Below are 15,442 nucleotides of genomic sequence, written 5' to 3'. Positions count from 1 at the left end.
TCAGAAATCTGAATTAAAGAAAAACTCCTAAAATGAAGTTCTCACCTCTGGCTTTTAAAAATTCTATGCAATCAATGGAGGGAGTATCTTATAAGGTCCTACAGTATGTATCAACTGTTTTAGAAACTGTGTGTGTGTCTGTGTGTGTGTCTGTGTGTGTGTCTGTGTGTGTGTAAAATACAAAAGGAGCCGGGCATGGTGACTCAAGCTTGTAACCCCAGCACTTTGGGAGGCCGAGGCAGGTGGATCACTTGGGGTCAGAGTTTGAGACCAGCCTGGCCAACATGGTGAAACCCCATCTCTACTAAAAATACAAAAATTAGCTGGGCATGGTGGCGGGTGCCTGTAATCCCAGCTACTTGGGAGGCTGAGGCAGAAGAATCACTTGGGTCCAGGAGGTGGAGGTTGCAGTGAGCTGAAATCGTGCCACTGCATTCCAGCCTGGGCAACAGAGCGAGTCTCAAAAATAAAAGAAAATAAAATACAAAAGGCAGTGGAAGAGATTGTGACAAAGAAGAAAGTGCCTGTCCTAATATTACATTATATTGTCAATTCTATGAGACTTTTGTCTGTTTTGTTCACTGCTAGATTTCCAGTGCCTAAGATAGTATGTCCTGCCTGTTGCCAGTATGAAAAAAAAATTATTAAATGAATAAATGCCCTGTCTAAAGACATTTAAACTCAGACACTTAAAAAGCATTCTGAGGCTGGGCATGGTGACTCATGCCTGTAATCCCAGTACTTTGAAAGGACAAAGCAGGAGGATTGCTTGAGCTCAGGAGTTTGAGACCAGCTTGGGTAACATAGCAAGACCTCATCTCTACTACAAAAAAAAATTAGTTAGGTGTAGCGATACTAGCTGCTCAGAAGGCTGAAGTGGGAGGCCTTCTGAGCCCAGGAGATTGAGGCCGCAGTGAGCTGTAATCTCACCTGCCCTCCAGCCTGGGTGACAAAATGAGACCCCGTCTAAAAAAAAATTCATTCTGTGGACCAAACATTGGAGTCCCCTGAGTTAAATGGATAAAAGCGCCCTACCTGATTATTCTCCTGGTTACCTACCTGTTTTCTGCTGCCCACTTCCCAATTTACTTTTCTCTTCCTAGTACCATTTACTGGACAGACTGGGGCAACACCCCCCGTATTGAGGCCTCCAGCATGGATGGCTCTGGACGCCGCATCATTGCCGATACCCATCTCTTCTGGCCCAATGGCCTCACCATCGACTATGCCGGGCGCCGTATGTACTGGGTGGATGCTAAGCACCATGTCATCGAGAGGGCCAATCTGGATGGGAGTCACCGTAAGGCTGTCATTAGCCAGGGTGAGCCCCTTCCTTCACTCTCCTTCATCTCTTGTCCTCCTGCCCCCGTCCCTGCCCCCCAGGAGCCTTGGTAGAGGTTTTGTGTAGTTGCCAGGCCTGGGCCCAGAGGACATGGCAGACCATGTCCAGACTGAGGTCTTCCTGGACTTTCCCCAGGCCTCCCGCATCCCTTTGCCATCACAGTGTTTGAAGACAGCCTGTACTGGACAGACTGGCACACCAAGAGCATCAATAGCGCTAACAAATTTACAGGGAAGAACCAGGAAATCATTCGCAACAAACTCCACTTCCCTATGGACATCCACACCTTGCACCCCCAGCGCCAACCTGCAGGTAAAAAACTGCCCACCGGGTGAGCCAAAGTAGCCTCATGGTTGAGGTGGCCTCTGGTGCCTCTGAGAACCTTCCTTCCCCTTAGAGTTGCCATTTCTTCTGATGGGGAAATCCAGCGGGGCACTGACATGGGCTAATTCCTCCCTCTGCTGGACATTCGGGGCAGTACAACAAGATTCACGAAAAGATTCATTAGACTTCACCGTTCCCATCTAATTCAGGCAGACATTTACAGGGCATCTCCTCTGTGCCGGGTACTCACTGTGCTAGCAGCAGGGGCAGATGTCAAAAATATAAGACATAGTTTCTCCCTTCAGGGAACTATCACCCTACCTAAACCCCTATTCCCTAGTCTTGGGGTCACTTTTGCAGACCTTCGCTGATCCTCTTGCCCTGGGCTCTTTGAGCAGGGAAAAACCGCTGTGGGGACAACAACGGAGGCTGCACGCACCTGTGTCTGCCCAGTGGCCAGAACTACACCTGTGCCTGCCCCACTGGCTTCCGCAAGATCAGCAGCCACGCCTGTGCCCAGAGTAAGTGGGTCTGCAACACCAGCCTCCATGGAGGCTGTTGTGAGGATGGGGAGAAGGAACAAGGGATAGGACGTGGAGGGATTGCCTGTTGTGGGAAAAACCACATTCCTCAGGGAGCCCTGGAGAGGAAGAACTTAAGAGGCTGAGGGATCTTCTATCAAAGCTGAGGACTGAGGACCCAGCACTAGTTGCTAAAGGCTCAGCAATACCGCCCGGTCGAGTGTGAACACCTGCAGTGAGGCTCATGTATCATTTTACCAGGCAGGATTGCCTTCTCTATAGGCAGCAAGAGGGTTTTATGCTCTTCTAGAAAACAGGGGAATGATTTCCTACCTTTTTACCTTTAGCGTCACCCTGTTGAAGACTTTCTTTCGGCCCTTAAACCAGGAAGCCAAAATTAGAATCTCTGATGATGTTCTGTGTAAGCGGGTCCTGGATAAATATGTGTCAAACAAGTGGAAGATCATGGGATCCCCTGGTCTGTCCCTGAACTGCTACTTTGGCTTCCTTTGGGCTCCTGAGGAGTTATTGTTTTGAGAGGGTAACCCTGGAGAGCCCAGCACACGATGACTTTTTCTTAGTCCAGAGAGGAGCGGTCCGGGCATATGGCACGACCAGCAGGGCACCTGGGGTGATTCCTCACACATCAGCAGCTGTTCTTGTTTACTGCTGCGTACCCCACTGACCCTCTGAAATCTGGGTAAAATAAAATTCTCCTGGGACCTGGGTCCTTTCTAGAGAGTGTGGTTAGGGAAAACATTCAAAAGTTTCATTCATACACATATTAACTAAGAACCTAATTTCATACTCTGAGTTTTCCCCTTGCATTGTTTTTTTTTTTTTTTTTGAGACAGTTTCGCTCTTGTCCAGGCTGGAGTACAGTGGCACAGTCTCGGCTCACCACAACCTCCACTTCCCAGGTTCAAGCTATTCTCCTGCCTTAGCTTCCTGAATAGCTGGGATTACAAGCATGCGCCACCACACCTGGCTAATTTTGTATTTTTAGTAGGGACGGGGTTTCTCCATGTTGGTCTGGCTGGTCTCGAACTCCTGACCTCAGGTGATCCACCCACCTCAGCCTCCCAAAGTGCTGGCATTACAGGCATGAGCCACTGTGCCTGGCATTTTTTTTTTTGTCCGCCTCCCGGGTTCAAGTGCTTCTCCTGCCTCAGCCTCCTGAGTAGCGGGGATTATAAGCATGCACTACCACACCCAGCTAATTTTTGTATTTTTAGTAGAGATGGGGTTTCACCATGTTGGTCAGGCTGGTCTTGAACTCCTGACCTCGTGACCTGCCCGCCTCTGCCTTCCAAAGTGTTGGGATTACAGGCATAAGCCACCGCCCCCGGCCTTTTTTTTTTTTTTTTTTTTTTTTTTTTGAGACAGGGTCTTGCTCTGTCACCTAGGCTGGAGTGCAGTGGTGTAAACAGTGCTCACTGCAGCTTCGACTTCCTGGGCTTAAGCAAGCCTCCCGCCCCAGCCCCCTAAGTAGCTGGGACTACAGGCATACACTATCACACCTGGCGAATTTTGTGGAGTTTTTTGTTTGTTTGTTTTGTTTTTGAGACAGAGTCTCACTCTGTCACCCAGGCTGGAGTGTGGCGGCATGATCTCGGCTCATTGTAACCTCCACCTCCCTGGTTCAAGCGATTCTTCTGCTTCGGGCTCCCAAGTAGCTGGGATTACAGGCACCTGCCACCATGCCTGGCTAATTTTTGTATTTTTAGTAGAGATGAGGTTTCACTATGTTGGCCAGGCTGGTCTCAAACTCCTGACCTCGTGATCTATCCACCTCAGCCTCCCAAAGTGCTGGGATTACAGGCGTGAGCCACCGTGCCCAGTGAATTTTGTATTTTTAGTAGAGACGGGGTTCCACTATGTTGCTCAGGCTGGTCTCAAACTCCTGAGCCCAAGCAATGACCCCACCTCAGCCCCTCAAAGTGCTGGGATTACAGGCATGAGCCACCATGCCTGGCCCTTTCTTCTTGCATTCTTTTGTGTCCAGCGCTTCCCCTGTTGTCTTAGTGAGATGCAAGAAGTAAAGCCCCCTGTCCCCTGACAGCTTCCCCTTAAGGATTTCTCAGCCCTAGGAAGAAGACATTTGGCAACATTAGTCAGGAAGTGCCTTTCTGGATAGAAAAGTCTACTGAGAAAGTATTCACACTGACCAGAGGAAAGGCAGAGGATGGGGAAGAACTGGCTGGAAGTAAACTACGTAGAGGAGTGGCCAGAGCTCTTTCTCTGGAGTCAGACCTGAGTCCCAGCTCTGGTGCTTTGTAGGCATGGGATCCTGGGCAAGTTTCTTGATCTCTATTAGCCTCAGGGTTGCTCGTCTAGAAAATGGGAATAAGAATAACACACGACAGAGGCTTGGTGTGAGATCAAAAAAGCACCAAGCACAGTGCCTGGCAAGGAAAGTGCTCAGCTTAAGCTACTGGCTTAAAGTTGTAAAGAGGAGAGCAAGAGGAAGGGATCCAGGTGATGGAGTGGAGGGGCAGGAGCCCTGACACAGTCATGAACATCAGAGAAGTAGGGGTCAGGGGTTGGCAGTGGGCAAGCCAGGACACCAGAAGAGGTGGAGAAAAGTAAGAAGAGAGAAAAGTTGAGATGAAGCCGACAGATGCTTAAACAGCATGCACTTCTGGGACCTTAGTAGAGTCTGTTTCCATTTGATTTAGAAGTCTGATTCTGCTAGCATGGCAGTGCTTAAAAGAAGCCTGAGGTATAAAGTATAGGGGGCAAAGGGCACCAGATCCCAGGAAGTGTGATTGAACCAGATGTCACGCAGGTGAGCATCTGTGTCTGTCACTGTTCTTGGATTTAGAGCATTAAAAGAAGACCCCTTTCGGCCTTTGATCAGGTCTTGACAAGTTCCTGCTTTTTGCCCGAAGGATGGACATCCGTCGAATCAGCTTTGACACAGAGGACCTGTCTGATGATGTCATCCCACTGGCTGACGTGCGCAGTGCTGTGGCCCTTGACTGGGACTCCCGGGATGACCACGTGTACTGGACAGATGTCAGCACTGATACCATCAGCAGGGCCAAGTGGGATGGAACAGGACAGGAGGTAGGGCCCAGCGTGGGGAGGTTGAAGGGTGGAATCCACCCTCTCCAGGGAAGGGCTTCCCATACCTTTGCCAACCTTGAGAACTGGTGGAGTTTGGGCTCCGGAACTAGAGTGGAAGTACAGTTGGTGATACAGCTTTGCTTCCTGCCCAGGTGGTAGTGGATACCAGTTTGGAGAGCCCAGCTGGCCTGGCCATTGATTGGGTCACCAACAAACTGTACTGGACAGATGCAGGTATGCACAGGGGAGCCGTGGCCTGCCTGGCTCCCTGGGATTCCTCTTGTTTAAAACCCTGGCCTCAGATAGAAGGAGCCCAGTGTCTCTCCTGGACCACTTCTGTCTTCACTTCAAGTCCTTGGTAGGTCAGAAGCCGGAGGGCTGCTGCAGAGCCGAAGTGAGAAGCTCCCACGTGAGAAGCTCACATTGTGGCAGCTGCTTCTGCTGTGTAGCTGATGCTGGGGAGTGTTTTAAGGCATTTCAGATCATCAACCTATGCCTTGTTTTCTTTCCATCGCTTTCTGGGTAAATCAGGCTTTTTTTTTTTTTTTTTGAGGCGGAGTCTTGCTCTGTCGCCAGGCTGGAGTGCAGTGGTGCGATCTCGGCTCACTGCAAGCTCCGCCTCCCGGGTTCATGCCATTTTCTCCTGCCTCAGCCTCCCAAGTAGCTGGGACTACAGGCGCGCACCACCATGCCCGGCTAAGTTTTTGTATTTTAGTAGAGACGGGGTTTCACCATGTTGGCCAGGATGGTCTTGATCTCCTGACCTGGTGATCCACCCGCCTTAGCCTCCCAAAGTGCTGGGATTACAGGTGTGAGCCACCGCGCCTAGCCAAATCAGGCATTTTTAATTAGCCTGGTGGGTTTGGGAGGCAAGGGGATACCCTGAACAAGTGCTACTCAGAGTGTGGTTGCTGGACCACAGAGGCTGATGACAACCTTGCCTCCTCTGCGTGGCAGCATCAGCATCATCTGGGAAGTTGTTGGACATGCAGATTCTTGGGCCCCACCCTAGACTTACTGAATCAGGGCTGGGCATGGTGGCTCACACCTATAATCCTAGCGCTTTGGGGGACCAGGGCAAGATCTCTTGAGCTTAGGAGTTCAAGATCAGCCTGGGAAATATAGCAAGACCCCCACACGCATACACACATCCCCAATTTTTTTTTTTAATTAGCCTGGTGTAATGGCACATGCCTGTAGTCCCAGCTACTTGGGAGGCTGAAGTGGGAGGATTGCTTGAATCCGGGAGTTCAAGGCTGCAGTGAGCCATGATCACACCACTGCATGCCAATCTAGGCAACAGAGCAAGAGCCTGTCTCCAAAAAACAAAAGTCAAGACTTACTGAATCAGAATCTTTGGGGGTTAGTGAGCATGAAATGGACTAGAATTTTTTTTTCTTTTTTAAATTTTGAGATGGAGTCTCGCTCTGCTGCCCAGGCTGGAGTGCAGCGGTGCAATCTCAGCTCACTGCAACCTCCACCTCCCTGGGTTCAAAGGATTCTTCTGCCTCAGCCTCCCGAGTAGCTGGGATTACAGGCGTGCACCACCACACCCAGCTAATTTTTTTTTTTTTTTGAGACGGAGTCTCACTCTGTCCCCCAGGCTGGAGTGCTGTGGCACGATCTCAGCTCACTGCAAGCTCCGCCTCCCAGGTTCACGCCATTCTCCTGCCTCAGCCTCCCAAGTAGCTGGGACTACAGGTGCCCGCCACGACGCCTGGCTAATTTTTTGTATTTTTCAGTAGAGACGGGGTTTCACCATGTTAGCCAGGATGGTCTCGATCTCCTAATCTCGTGATCCACCCGCCTCGGCCTCCCAAAATGCTGGGATTACAGGTGTGAGCCACTGCGCCCGGCCAATTTTTGTATTTTTAGTAGAGACGGGGTTTTACCATGTTGGTCAGGCTGGTCTTGAACTCCTGACCTCATGATCCACTTGCCTCGGCCTCTCAAAGTGTTGGGATTATGGGCGTGAGCCACCACGCCCGGCCGAATATTTTTATTTTAAAAAAAATCTTTGGGTGTTAGGTTCAGAAATCTGTGTTTTAACAAGCTGTCCTGATTCTTACGCACACTAAAGTTTGAGAATCATCGCCTTAAATTATGGTTGCCTATGTTTGGGAAGTCTTGCTCTTTCAAGAAATCCAACTGATCACATCCTTGAATTTCTTCTTGCAGTTCAAGTCACTAAATTTCCGTTGTGCATCTGTCACAAAATATCTTTTGAGCCCCTACTCTGTGCTCTGCTGGCGCATACCAGGCTCTTGTGTTGGCCATGGAAGGTAAGAGGGTGAATGAACAAGACTAGAATTAATCTCTGTATCCCTTCTTGATAGGTACAGACCGGATTGAAGTAGCCAACACAGATGGCAGCATGAGAACAGTACTCATCTGGGAGAACCTTGATCGTCCTCGGGACATCGTGGTGGAACCCATGGGCGGGTGAGTGGCTGCCCCTTGGGAATGAGCTCCATCCACCCCTCCCAAGATCTGAGCTCCAGAGAGGAGTCTAAAGATTAGGAAGAGTGACCAGATCTTATGGATATGCCCAAGGAAGCAAGAGCAGCTGTAGAAACCAGAGGCTGGTTGCCAAGACCAGCTCTGTCCGGGAGACCCTAACCCAGTGGCGCTAGAGGAATTAAAGATACACACACAGAACTATAGAGGTGTGAAGTGGGAAATCAGGGGTCTCACAGCCTTCAGAACTGAGAGCCCCCAACAGAGATTTACCCACATATTTATTAACAGCAAGCCAGTCATTAGCATTGTTTCTATAGATATTAACTAAAAGTATCCCTTATGGGAAATAAAGGGGTGGGCCGAATTAAAGAAATAGGTTGGGCTAGTTAAATGCAGCAGGAGCATGTCCTAAGGCACAGATAGCTCATGCTATTGTTTATGGCTTAAAAATGCCTTTAAGCAGTTTTCCTGCCCTGGGCAGGCCAGGTGTTCCTTGCCCTCATTCGGGTAAACCCACAACCTTCCAGTGTGGGCGTTATGGCCATCATGAACATGTCACAGTGCTGCAGAGATTTTGCTTATGGCCAGTTTTGGGGGCCAGTTTATGGCCAAATTTTGGGGGGCTTGTTCCCAACAGCTGGTGACAACTTTGTATTCTCTGTGGACAAGGAAACTTTTCAATTCTTTCTTTCCTTATCTTTTTTTTATTGTTGGTTTACTTGCAAAAGTAACTCATTGTTAAAAAAATTTAAATCTGTAGAAAGTAAAAATTCTCTGTGATCTCACTCTCCAGCAATAAGTTAACAGTTCAGGATATTTTTTTCCAGGTTTTCTTCTAAATGTATGTAAACATTTGTTGTTGGTGGTGATGGTTTTGGTTTTACAAAAATAGCATACTTTTTGTGACTTTTTTTCTGCTTGCCCTTATATCTTGTGTATCTTTCCAGTTGAGTGTATAGATCTACCTTGTTTTTGTTGTTGTTGTTTGTTTGTTTTGAGACAGGGTCTTGCTCTGTGGCCCAGGATGGAGTGCAGTGGTGCAAATCACGGCTCACTGCAGCCTCAACCTCCTGGGCTCAAGCAATCCTCCTGCCTCAGCCTCCCAAGTAGCTGGGACTGCAGGCACAGACCACAATGCCTAGCTAATTTTTACAGTTTTTTTTTTGTAGAGATGGGGTCTTGCTATGTTGTCTAGGCTGGTGTCAAACTTCTGAGCTAAAGCAATCGTCCTGCTTCAGCCTCCCAAAGTGTTGGGATTACAGGTGTGAGCCACTGCACCTGGCCTATGTTGTTCTTACTGGTTTTATAGAGTTCTGTTAACTTATTTAACCCATCCAGTCAAGAAACATTTCTCTTTTTGTTTTTTTCTTTCTTTTTTTTTTTTTTTTTTTTGAAACAGAGTCTCACTCATTGCCCAGGCTGGAGTGCAGTGGCCCAGTCATGGCTCACTGCAGCCTTGACCTCCTGGATTCAAATGATCCTCCTATCTCAGCCTCTCAAGTAGCTGGGACCACAGATGTGCACCACCATATCTGGCCCTTTTTTTTTTGGTAGAGATGGGATCCTACTATGTTGCCCAGGCTGGTCTCAAACTTCTGGGCTCAAGTGATACTCTCAGCCTCCCAAAGTGCTGAGATTATAGGCATGAACCATGGCGCCTGGCCAAGGAAATGTTTCTTATTCATTTTCACCCCTCCTCTTTCTTTATTCCCATGTACACTTTATTTGTGGAGTTTTGCTTAAGCTGTGGGCTCTGCTTTTATTAAGACTCTGTACCTTTTGATAGTGATAGAAGACAAGGCATTCAGAGATAGTGCTGAGCCCAGAGCTGGGCTGGACACTGATGCAGGAGGCTGAGGCTGATGAGGAGCTGCTTCAGGCAGAAACCCTGAAATCCTAGGTACTCTGAGTCCCTGCTGGATATTAACTAGCTTGTAAGACCTGCCTTGCCTTGCCTTTGCCCAGGTACATGTATTGGACTGACTGGGGTGCGAGCCCCAAGATTGAACGAGCTGGCATGGATGCCTCAGGCCGCCAAGTCATTATCTCTTCTAATCTGACCTGGCCTAATGGGTTAGCTATTGATTACGGGTCCCAGCGTCTATACTGGGCTGACGCCGGCATGAAGACAATTGAATTTGCTGGACTGGATGGCAGTAAGAGGAAGGTAAGTGTGGCAGTAAGAGGAAGGTAAGGGTGGCACTGAAACATCTTCCCACAGCCTTGACAGCCTCCAGGACAGTACTTTTTGGCTGGCAGCTGATTGGAGATAAGGGGATCTGGAGGTTATGGGACCAGCATGGGGCATGTGCTGTTTCTCTGAGGCTGTGGGTGCTGTCCAGAGCTTGGGGGCAGGGGTGGGAAAGGGCTGCTGGTTGATGATGAAAAGAAACTAGGGACTTGTGTGGATTGTGAGCTGGGGGTGTAAATGCACAGAATTTCCTGTTAACCAGCACAACTAATGCTTGTTAAATTACCAGTTGCACTGTGGGCCTGTGATTCATCTCTTTTTGTTTTTGTTTTGGTATAATTTCAAACTTACAGAAAAGTTGCAAGAACAGGTAAAAAGAATAAATAAAATTTTGCCACATTTGCTTTATCATTCTGTTTCTGTACACACTCACTATTATTTTTTGGAACTGTCTGAAATTAGAGTGGAGACAGCCTGCCCTTGACTCCAAACTATTCCTGTGCACATTTCCTAAAAGCAAAGATGTTGTCTTACATCACCACAGTACAATGATCAAAATCAGGAAATTTAACATTGATCCAATATTACTGTCTTTTTTTTTTTTTTTTTTGGTTTTTTAGAGGCAGGGTCATGCTGTGTCACCCAGGCTGGAGTGCAGTGGCACAATACTGGGTCACTGCACCCTCGAACTCCTAGGATCCTGAGTAGCTGAGACTATAGGCATGAGCCATAACGCCTGGCTAGTTTTTTTCTTTCTTTTTGGTAGAGACTTCCTGTATTACCCAGGCTAGTCTCAAACTTCTGGCCTCAAACGATCCTTCTGCCTCAGCCTCCCAAAGTGTTGGGATTATAGGCGCGAGCCACCATGCCCGGCCCAATATTACTGTCTAATCATAGTCCTTGCCCAATTTCACTACCAATTGCCTCAGTGATGTCCTTTATAGCTCCTCCCACCCCACTTTTTTTCTTTGTTAATCTAGGATCCAATCAGGATCACCCATTGTGTTTAGTAATTACGTCTCTTTTAATTTTTATTTATTTATTTATTTTTAGACACTCACTCTGTGGCCCAGGCAGGAGTGTAGTGCCACAAACATGGCCCACTGTAACTGCGACCTCCTGGCCCAAGGGATCCTCCCACGTAGCTGGGACCACAGGCACCTACTACTGCACCCTAGCTACTCAGGAGCCTACGGGTTTGAGGCCACTCGGCTGATTTTTTTATTTTTTGTAGAGATGGGGGTCTCACTTTGTTGTCTAGGCTAGTCTTGAACTCCTAGGCTCAAGCAATCCTCCTGCCTTGACCTCCCAAAGTGTTGGGTTTATAGGCATGAGCCACCACACATAGCTTTTTTTTTTTTTTTTTTTTTTTTGAGACTGCAGTCTTGGTGTGTCGCCCATGCTGACCTGGGCTCAGGTGATCCTCCCATCTGAGGCTCCTGAGTAGCTGGAGCTGTGCACCACCGGGCCCAACTAATCTAGTCTCTTTACTCTAATCTGGAACATTTCCTCAGCTTTTCTGTGACTTTATTGACATTTGCATTTTTTGTTTGTTTGTTTTGTTTTGAGACAAGAGTCTTGCTCTGTCGCCCAGACTGGAGTGCAATGGTGCGATCTCAGCTCACTGCAATCTCTGTCTCCCGGGTTCAAGCAATTCTCCTGCCTCAGCCTCCCAAGTAGCTGGGATTATAGGCACCCGCTACCACGCCCAGCTAATTTTTGTATTTTTAGTAGAGACAGGGTTTCGCCATGTTGGCCAGGCTAGTCTTGAACTCCTGACCTCAGGTGATCTGCCCGCCTGGACCTCCCAAAGTGGACATTTGCATTTTTAAAGAGTAAAGGCCAGTTATTTTTTATAATGTCTCTCAACTTGGATTTATCTAATGTTTCCTTGTGATTGGATTCAGAGTGTGCATTTGCAGCAGGAATACTACACTAAGTGAAGTCATGTCCTTGAGTTCTCAGTGTGTCTCATCAGTAGACACAGGTGTTGGCCTGTTCCATTATTGTGATACTTACTGCCATTGTATGGTTAAGGTAGTGTCCACTGTAAAGTTGCTATTTTTTAATTTTGTACTTAATAAGTAATTTGTCCAGAGATACTTTGAGATGATGTAATAGATGACTTCCAACATCTTCCAATAAAACCATCACACGACCCTTAGAGCCAGGCATGATCAAGTCACAGATTGATAGAGCAAGGCTCAGAGAGATTTTATAAGTAGCTCTTACTGGAGGTCACCCAGTAGGTGTTAGTGGGAGAGCTGCTTTCTGAGTCCACAGTGAGCTCTTTGCCACTGCTCTGTACTGTCAGACTTTGTTGAAGATGACACAGTGTTGGGGCCCTGGCAGGTGCTGATTGGAAGCCAGCTCCCCCACCCATTTGGGCTGACCCTCTATGGAGAGCGCATCTATTGGACTGACTGGCAGACCAAGAGCATACAGAGCGCTGACCGGCTGACAGGGCTGGACCGGGAGACTCTGCAGGAGAACCTGGAAAACCTAATGGACATCCATGTCTTCCACCGCCGCCGGCCCCCAGGTGAGCAGCCCTTGGCTCGCATTGGCTTCTCCGTGGCCCTCCTATGCCCTAGCTCTCCCCATTGAACATCCCCTCCTCTCTACCCAGTGTCTACACCATGTGCTATGGAGAATGGCGGCTGTAGCCACCTGTGTCTTAGGTCCCCAAATCCAAGCGGATTCAGCTGTACCTGCCCCACAGGCATCAACCTGCTGTCTGATGGCAAGACCTGCTCACCAGGTGAGTGAAAGCATCACAGATCTAGATGCAGCCTCTCTGGGAGGGGGCAATGGCTCTCTTCCTTCCTTGCAGATGGGCTCCAACGTGGTCTGAGAAACCATGAGTCCTGCTGCTTCTAGAGGCCCAGGGGAGAGACTCACGGCTTTTAGAAAAGGGGACGGGCCTGGGGAGAGGCCCTGGGGAGCAAGTAGAAAGGACTGGAGGCAGGGTCCAACTAGTTCTTATGATGTCTTCATGCATATTAGATAAAGATGCTCCTTTCTCAAGACACTTTCCTCTCATCTCTTAGTACATTGTCATAATATACGATTTGGTTGGAATAAGACACTTCTGGCCGGGCACGGTGGCTCATGCCTGTAATCCTAGCACTTTGGGAGGCCAAGGCAGGCAAATCACTAGAGGTCAGGAGTTCAAGACCAACCTGGCCAACATGGTGAAACCTCGTCTCTACTGAAAATACAAAAATTAGCCAGGCATGGTGGCGCGTAATCCCAGCTACTTGGGAGGCTAAGGCAGAAGAATTGCTTGAACCTGGGAGGTGAAGGTTGCAGTGAGCAGAGATCACGCCACTGCACTCCAGCCTGGGTGACAGAGTGAGACTCTGTCTCAAAAAAAAAAAAAAAAAAAAAAAAAAAGACACTTCTAACTGCCCAAAATTGGTATAATAAAAACAGAAATGTATGATATCTACAATGTCACAGTACCCTCCCCCTTAGATGTGCCACTTTTGTGAGTGCACAACCTATGTGACAACCTTATTGGAGGGTCCCAGAAGCAGTACCTGGCTACCCAGATGTCGGAAGTCAAGGTTTCTCCCTAGGAGATGCTGCAGGGTAGGCTGCATTTGAACTCTAACCTCCCTGGGAATTTGAGTGAGAAAGGAGCTGTGAACTGTGCCTCTCAGGTTGTGAGTAAAGCCCCCTGGGGTCCCTTTATTCCCTTTCTTTTTTTCTCTTTCTTAATCTTCATGGTAAAGGGTCCTTCAAAGAGAGCCACTTTCATAATATTAATAAAGAGGCATTATTTATGAATATGTGTGAGACCTAATGGTAAGTGCTTTATGTACATGATCTTTTAACCCTTACAGCCACCCCATTATTGTCCCCATTTTATGGATAAGAAAACTGAGGCCTAATAATTTAAGCTGAGAGTAGTGGCTCATGCCTGTAATCCCAGCACTTTAGGAGGCTGAGGTGGGCAGAGGCTTGAGCCCAGGAGTTTCAGACCAGCCTGGGCAATATGACGAAACCCCATATCTACAAAAAAATACAAAAATTAGCTGGGCATGGTGGTGTCTGCCTGTAGTCCCAGCTACTCAGGGGGCTGAGGTAGGAGGATCGCTTGAGCTCAGGAGGTCAAGGCTGCAGTAAGCCATGATCATGCCAGTGCACTCCAGCCTGGGCGACACAGCAAGACCCTGTCTCAAAAAATAATAATAATTTAAATAACTTGCCTAGAATAACATAGCTAGAAACTAGCAGGGACAGGGCATGAGTTTCAGTTTGCCTGATTCCAAATCCATTTAATGGCTGTGCTCGAGTGATCCTCTTCCCTCCTCTCCACCTGGCAGGCATGAACAGTTTCCTCATCTTCGCCAGGAGGATAGACATTCGCATGGTCTCCCTGGACATCCCTTATTTTGCTGATGTGGTGGTACCAATCAACATTACCATGAAGAACACCATTGCCATTGGAGTAGACCCCCAGGAAGGTCTGTGTGGCCCTCTCTTCCCACCTGGCCTTCTGTCCCTGCCCTTCAACAATTACTGTCTTTCCTCTCCCACCACCTTTGTCTCCTGCCAAGAGCCAGGGTGTTTGTTCCCCATTCCCTCTGGCATAGCCCCTGTCCCTGTCTCTCTAGCACTTTCTCTTTGGTTGTGAGAGCATGGTTTGGGGCCCTCTTCTCTCCGTCTCTGCCAAGAGCTATCCTGCTATGATATTTCTGCGTTTTCCTTGATTTCCTCTGCTAGAGGCTCCAGAGCTCTCTGACATGCTCTGGTGTTTCAAGACATGAATCAGCTGTGTGTGTCCCATTGTAGGGGGTGAGGGTCTAGGTTGAGCCAAGCTTTCCCTCTCCAGGAAAGGTGTACTGGTCTGACAGCACACTGCACAGGATCAGTCGTGCCAATCTGGATGGCTCACAGCATGAGGACATCATCACCACAGGTGGGCCTTCCTCCTAGCCCAGGGACCACCTGTCTGGCAACAGGGCTGGGGAAATAGCCCATCTGTTTTAAAATAGGGGCCAGTGTGCTCTTTTGACTTCCCACAGGGCTACAGACCACAGATGGGCTCGCGGTTGATGCCATTGGCCGGAAAGTATACTGGACAGACACGGGAACAAACCGGATTGAAGTGGGCAACCTGGACGGGTCCATGCGGAAAGTGTTGGTGTGGCAGAACCTTGACAGTCCCCGGGCCATCGTACTGTACCATGAGATGGGGTGAGAGCTGGCTGTATCACACTGGGTAGTGTGGGGGGCCAGCTCAGCTGGGGTTATGATGGGGTAAAGGTGGGTAGTGGAGAGGAAGCTTGCATCACAGAAACAAGGTGACCTCCCTGGGGCTCTTCCACTCTCTTGTGACTTCTCGCAGGGTGACAGTACAGTGTAGAAGTTAAAAGCATGAGCCTTGAATCAGAATACCAGGATTGAAATGTTTTCATCATGTATTAGCTATATCACTTGGGTCCGGTATTTAACCTCTCTAATTCTCAGCTTCCTTACCTATTAAATGGAGGTGGTAGTGAAAATACATACCTTGTGGCCCTTATG

The 15,442-nt window shown here is 48.5% G+C and overlaps 1 protein-coding gene across 1 annotated transcript in view; it reads left to right on the top strand.

The window, feature by feature from the left end:
• Window positions 1-15,442, top strand: part of LRP4 (LDL receptor related protein 4) — a 60,562-nt gene that overhangs the window by 25,846 nt on the left and 19,274 nt on the right. Inside the window, exons 14-25 of the mRNA XM_034932493.4 lie at window positions 1,104-1,321; window positions 1,478-1,654; window positions 2,065-2,187; window positions 5,048-5,256; window positions 5,409-5,490; window positions 7,593-7,698; window positions 9,682-9,883; window positions 12,260-12,449; window positions 12,537-12,668; window positions 14,239-14,379; window positions 14,748-14,834; window positions 14,941-15,112. Coding sequence (XP_034788384.1) covers window positions 1,104-1,321; window positions 1,478-1,654; window positions 2,065-2,187; window positions 5,048-5,256; window positions 5,409-5,490; window positions 7,593-7,698; window positions 9,682-9,883; window positions 12,260-12,449; window positions 12,537-12,668; window positions 14,239-14,379; window positions 14,748-14,834; window positions 14,941-15,112 — 1,839 coding nt within the window. The remainder of the gene's footprint in view (window positions 1-1,103; window positions 1,322-1,477; window positions 1,655-2,064; window positions 2,188-5,047; window positions 5,257-5,408; window positions 5,491-7,592; window positions 7,699-9,681; window positions 9,884-12,259; window positions 12,450-12,536; window positions 12,669-14,238; window positions 14,380-14,747; window positions 14,835-14,940; window positions 15,113-15,442) is intronic.

The sequence above is a fragment of the Pan paniscus genome, chromosome 9, assembly GCF_029289425.2.
Source record: "Pan paniscus chromosome 9, NHGRI_mPanPan1-v2.0_pri, whole genome shotgun sequence".
In the NCBI taxonomy this organism is placed as follows: Eukaryota; Metazoa; Chordata; class Mammalia; order Primates; family Hominidae; genus Pan; species Pan paniscus.
The sequence above is the reverse complement of the archived record's forward strand: the minus strand, read 5'-3'. Positions and strand labels throughout refer to the sequence as shown.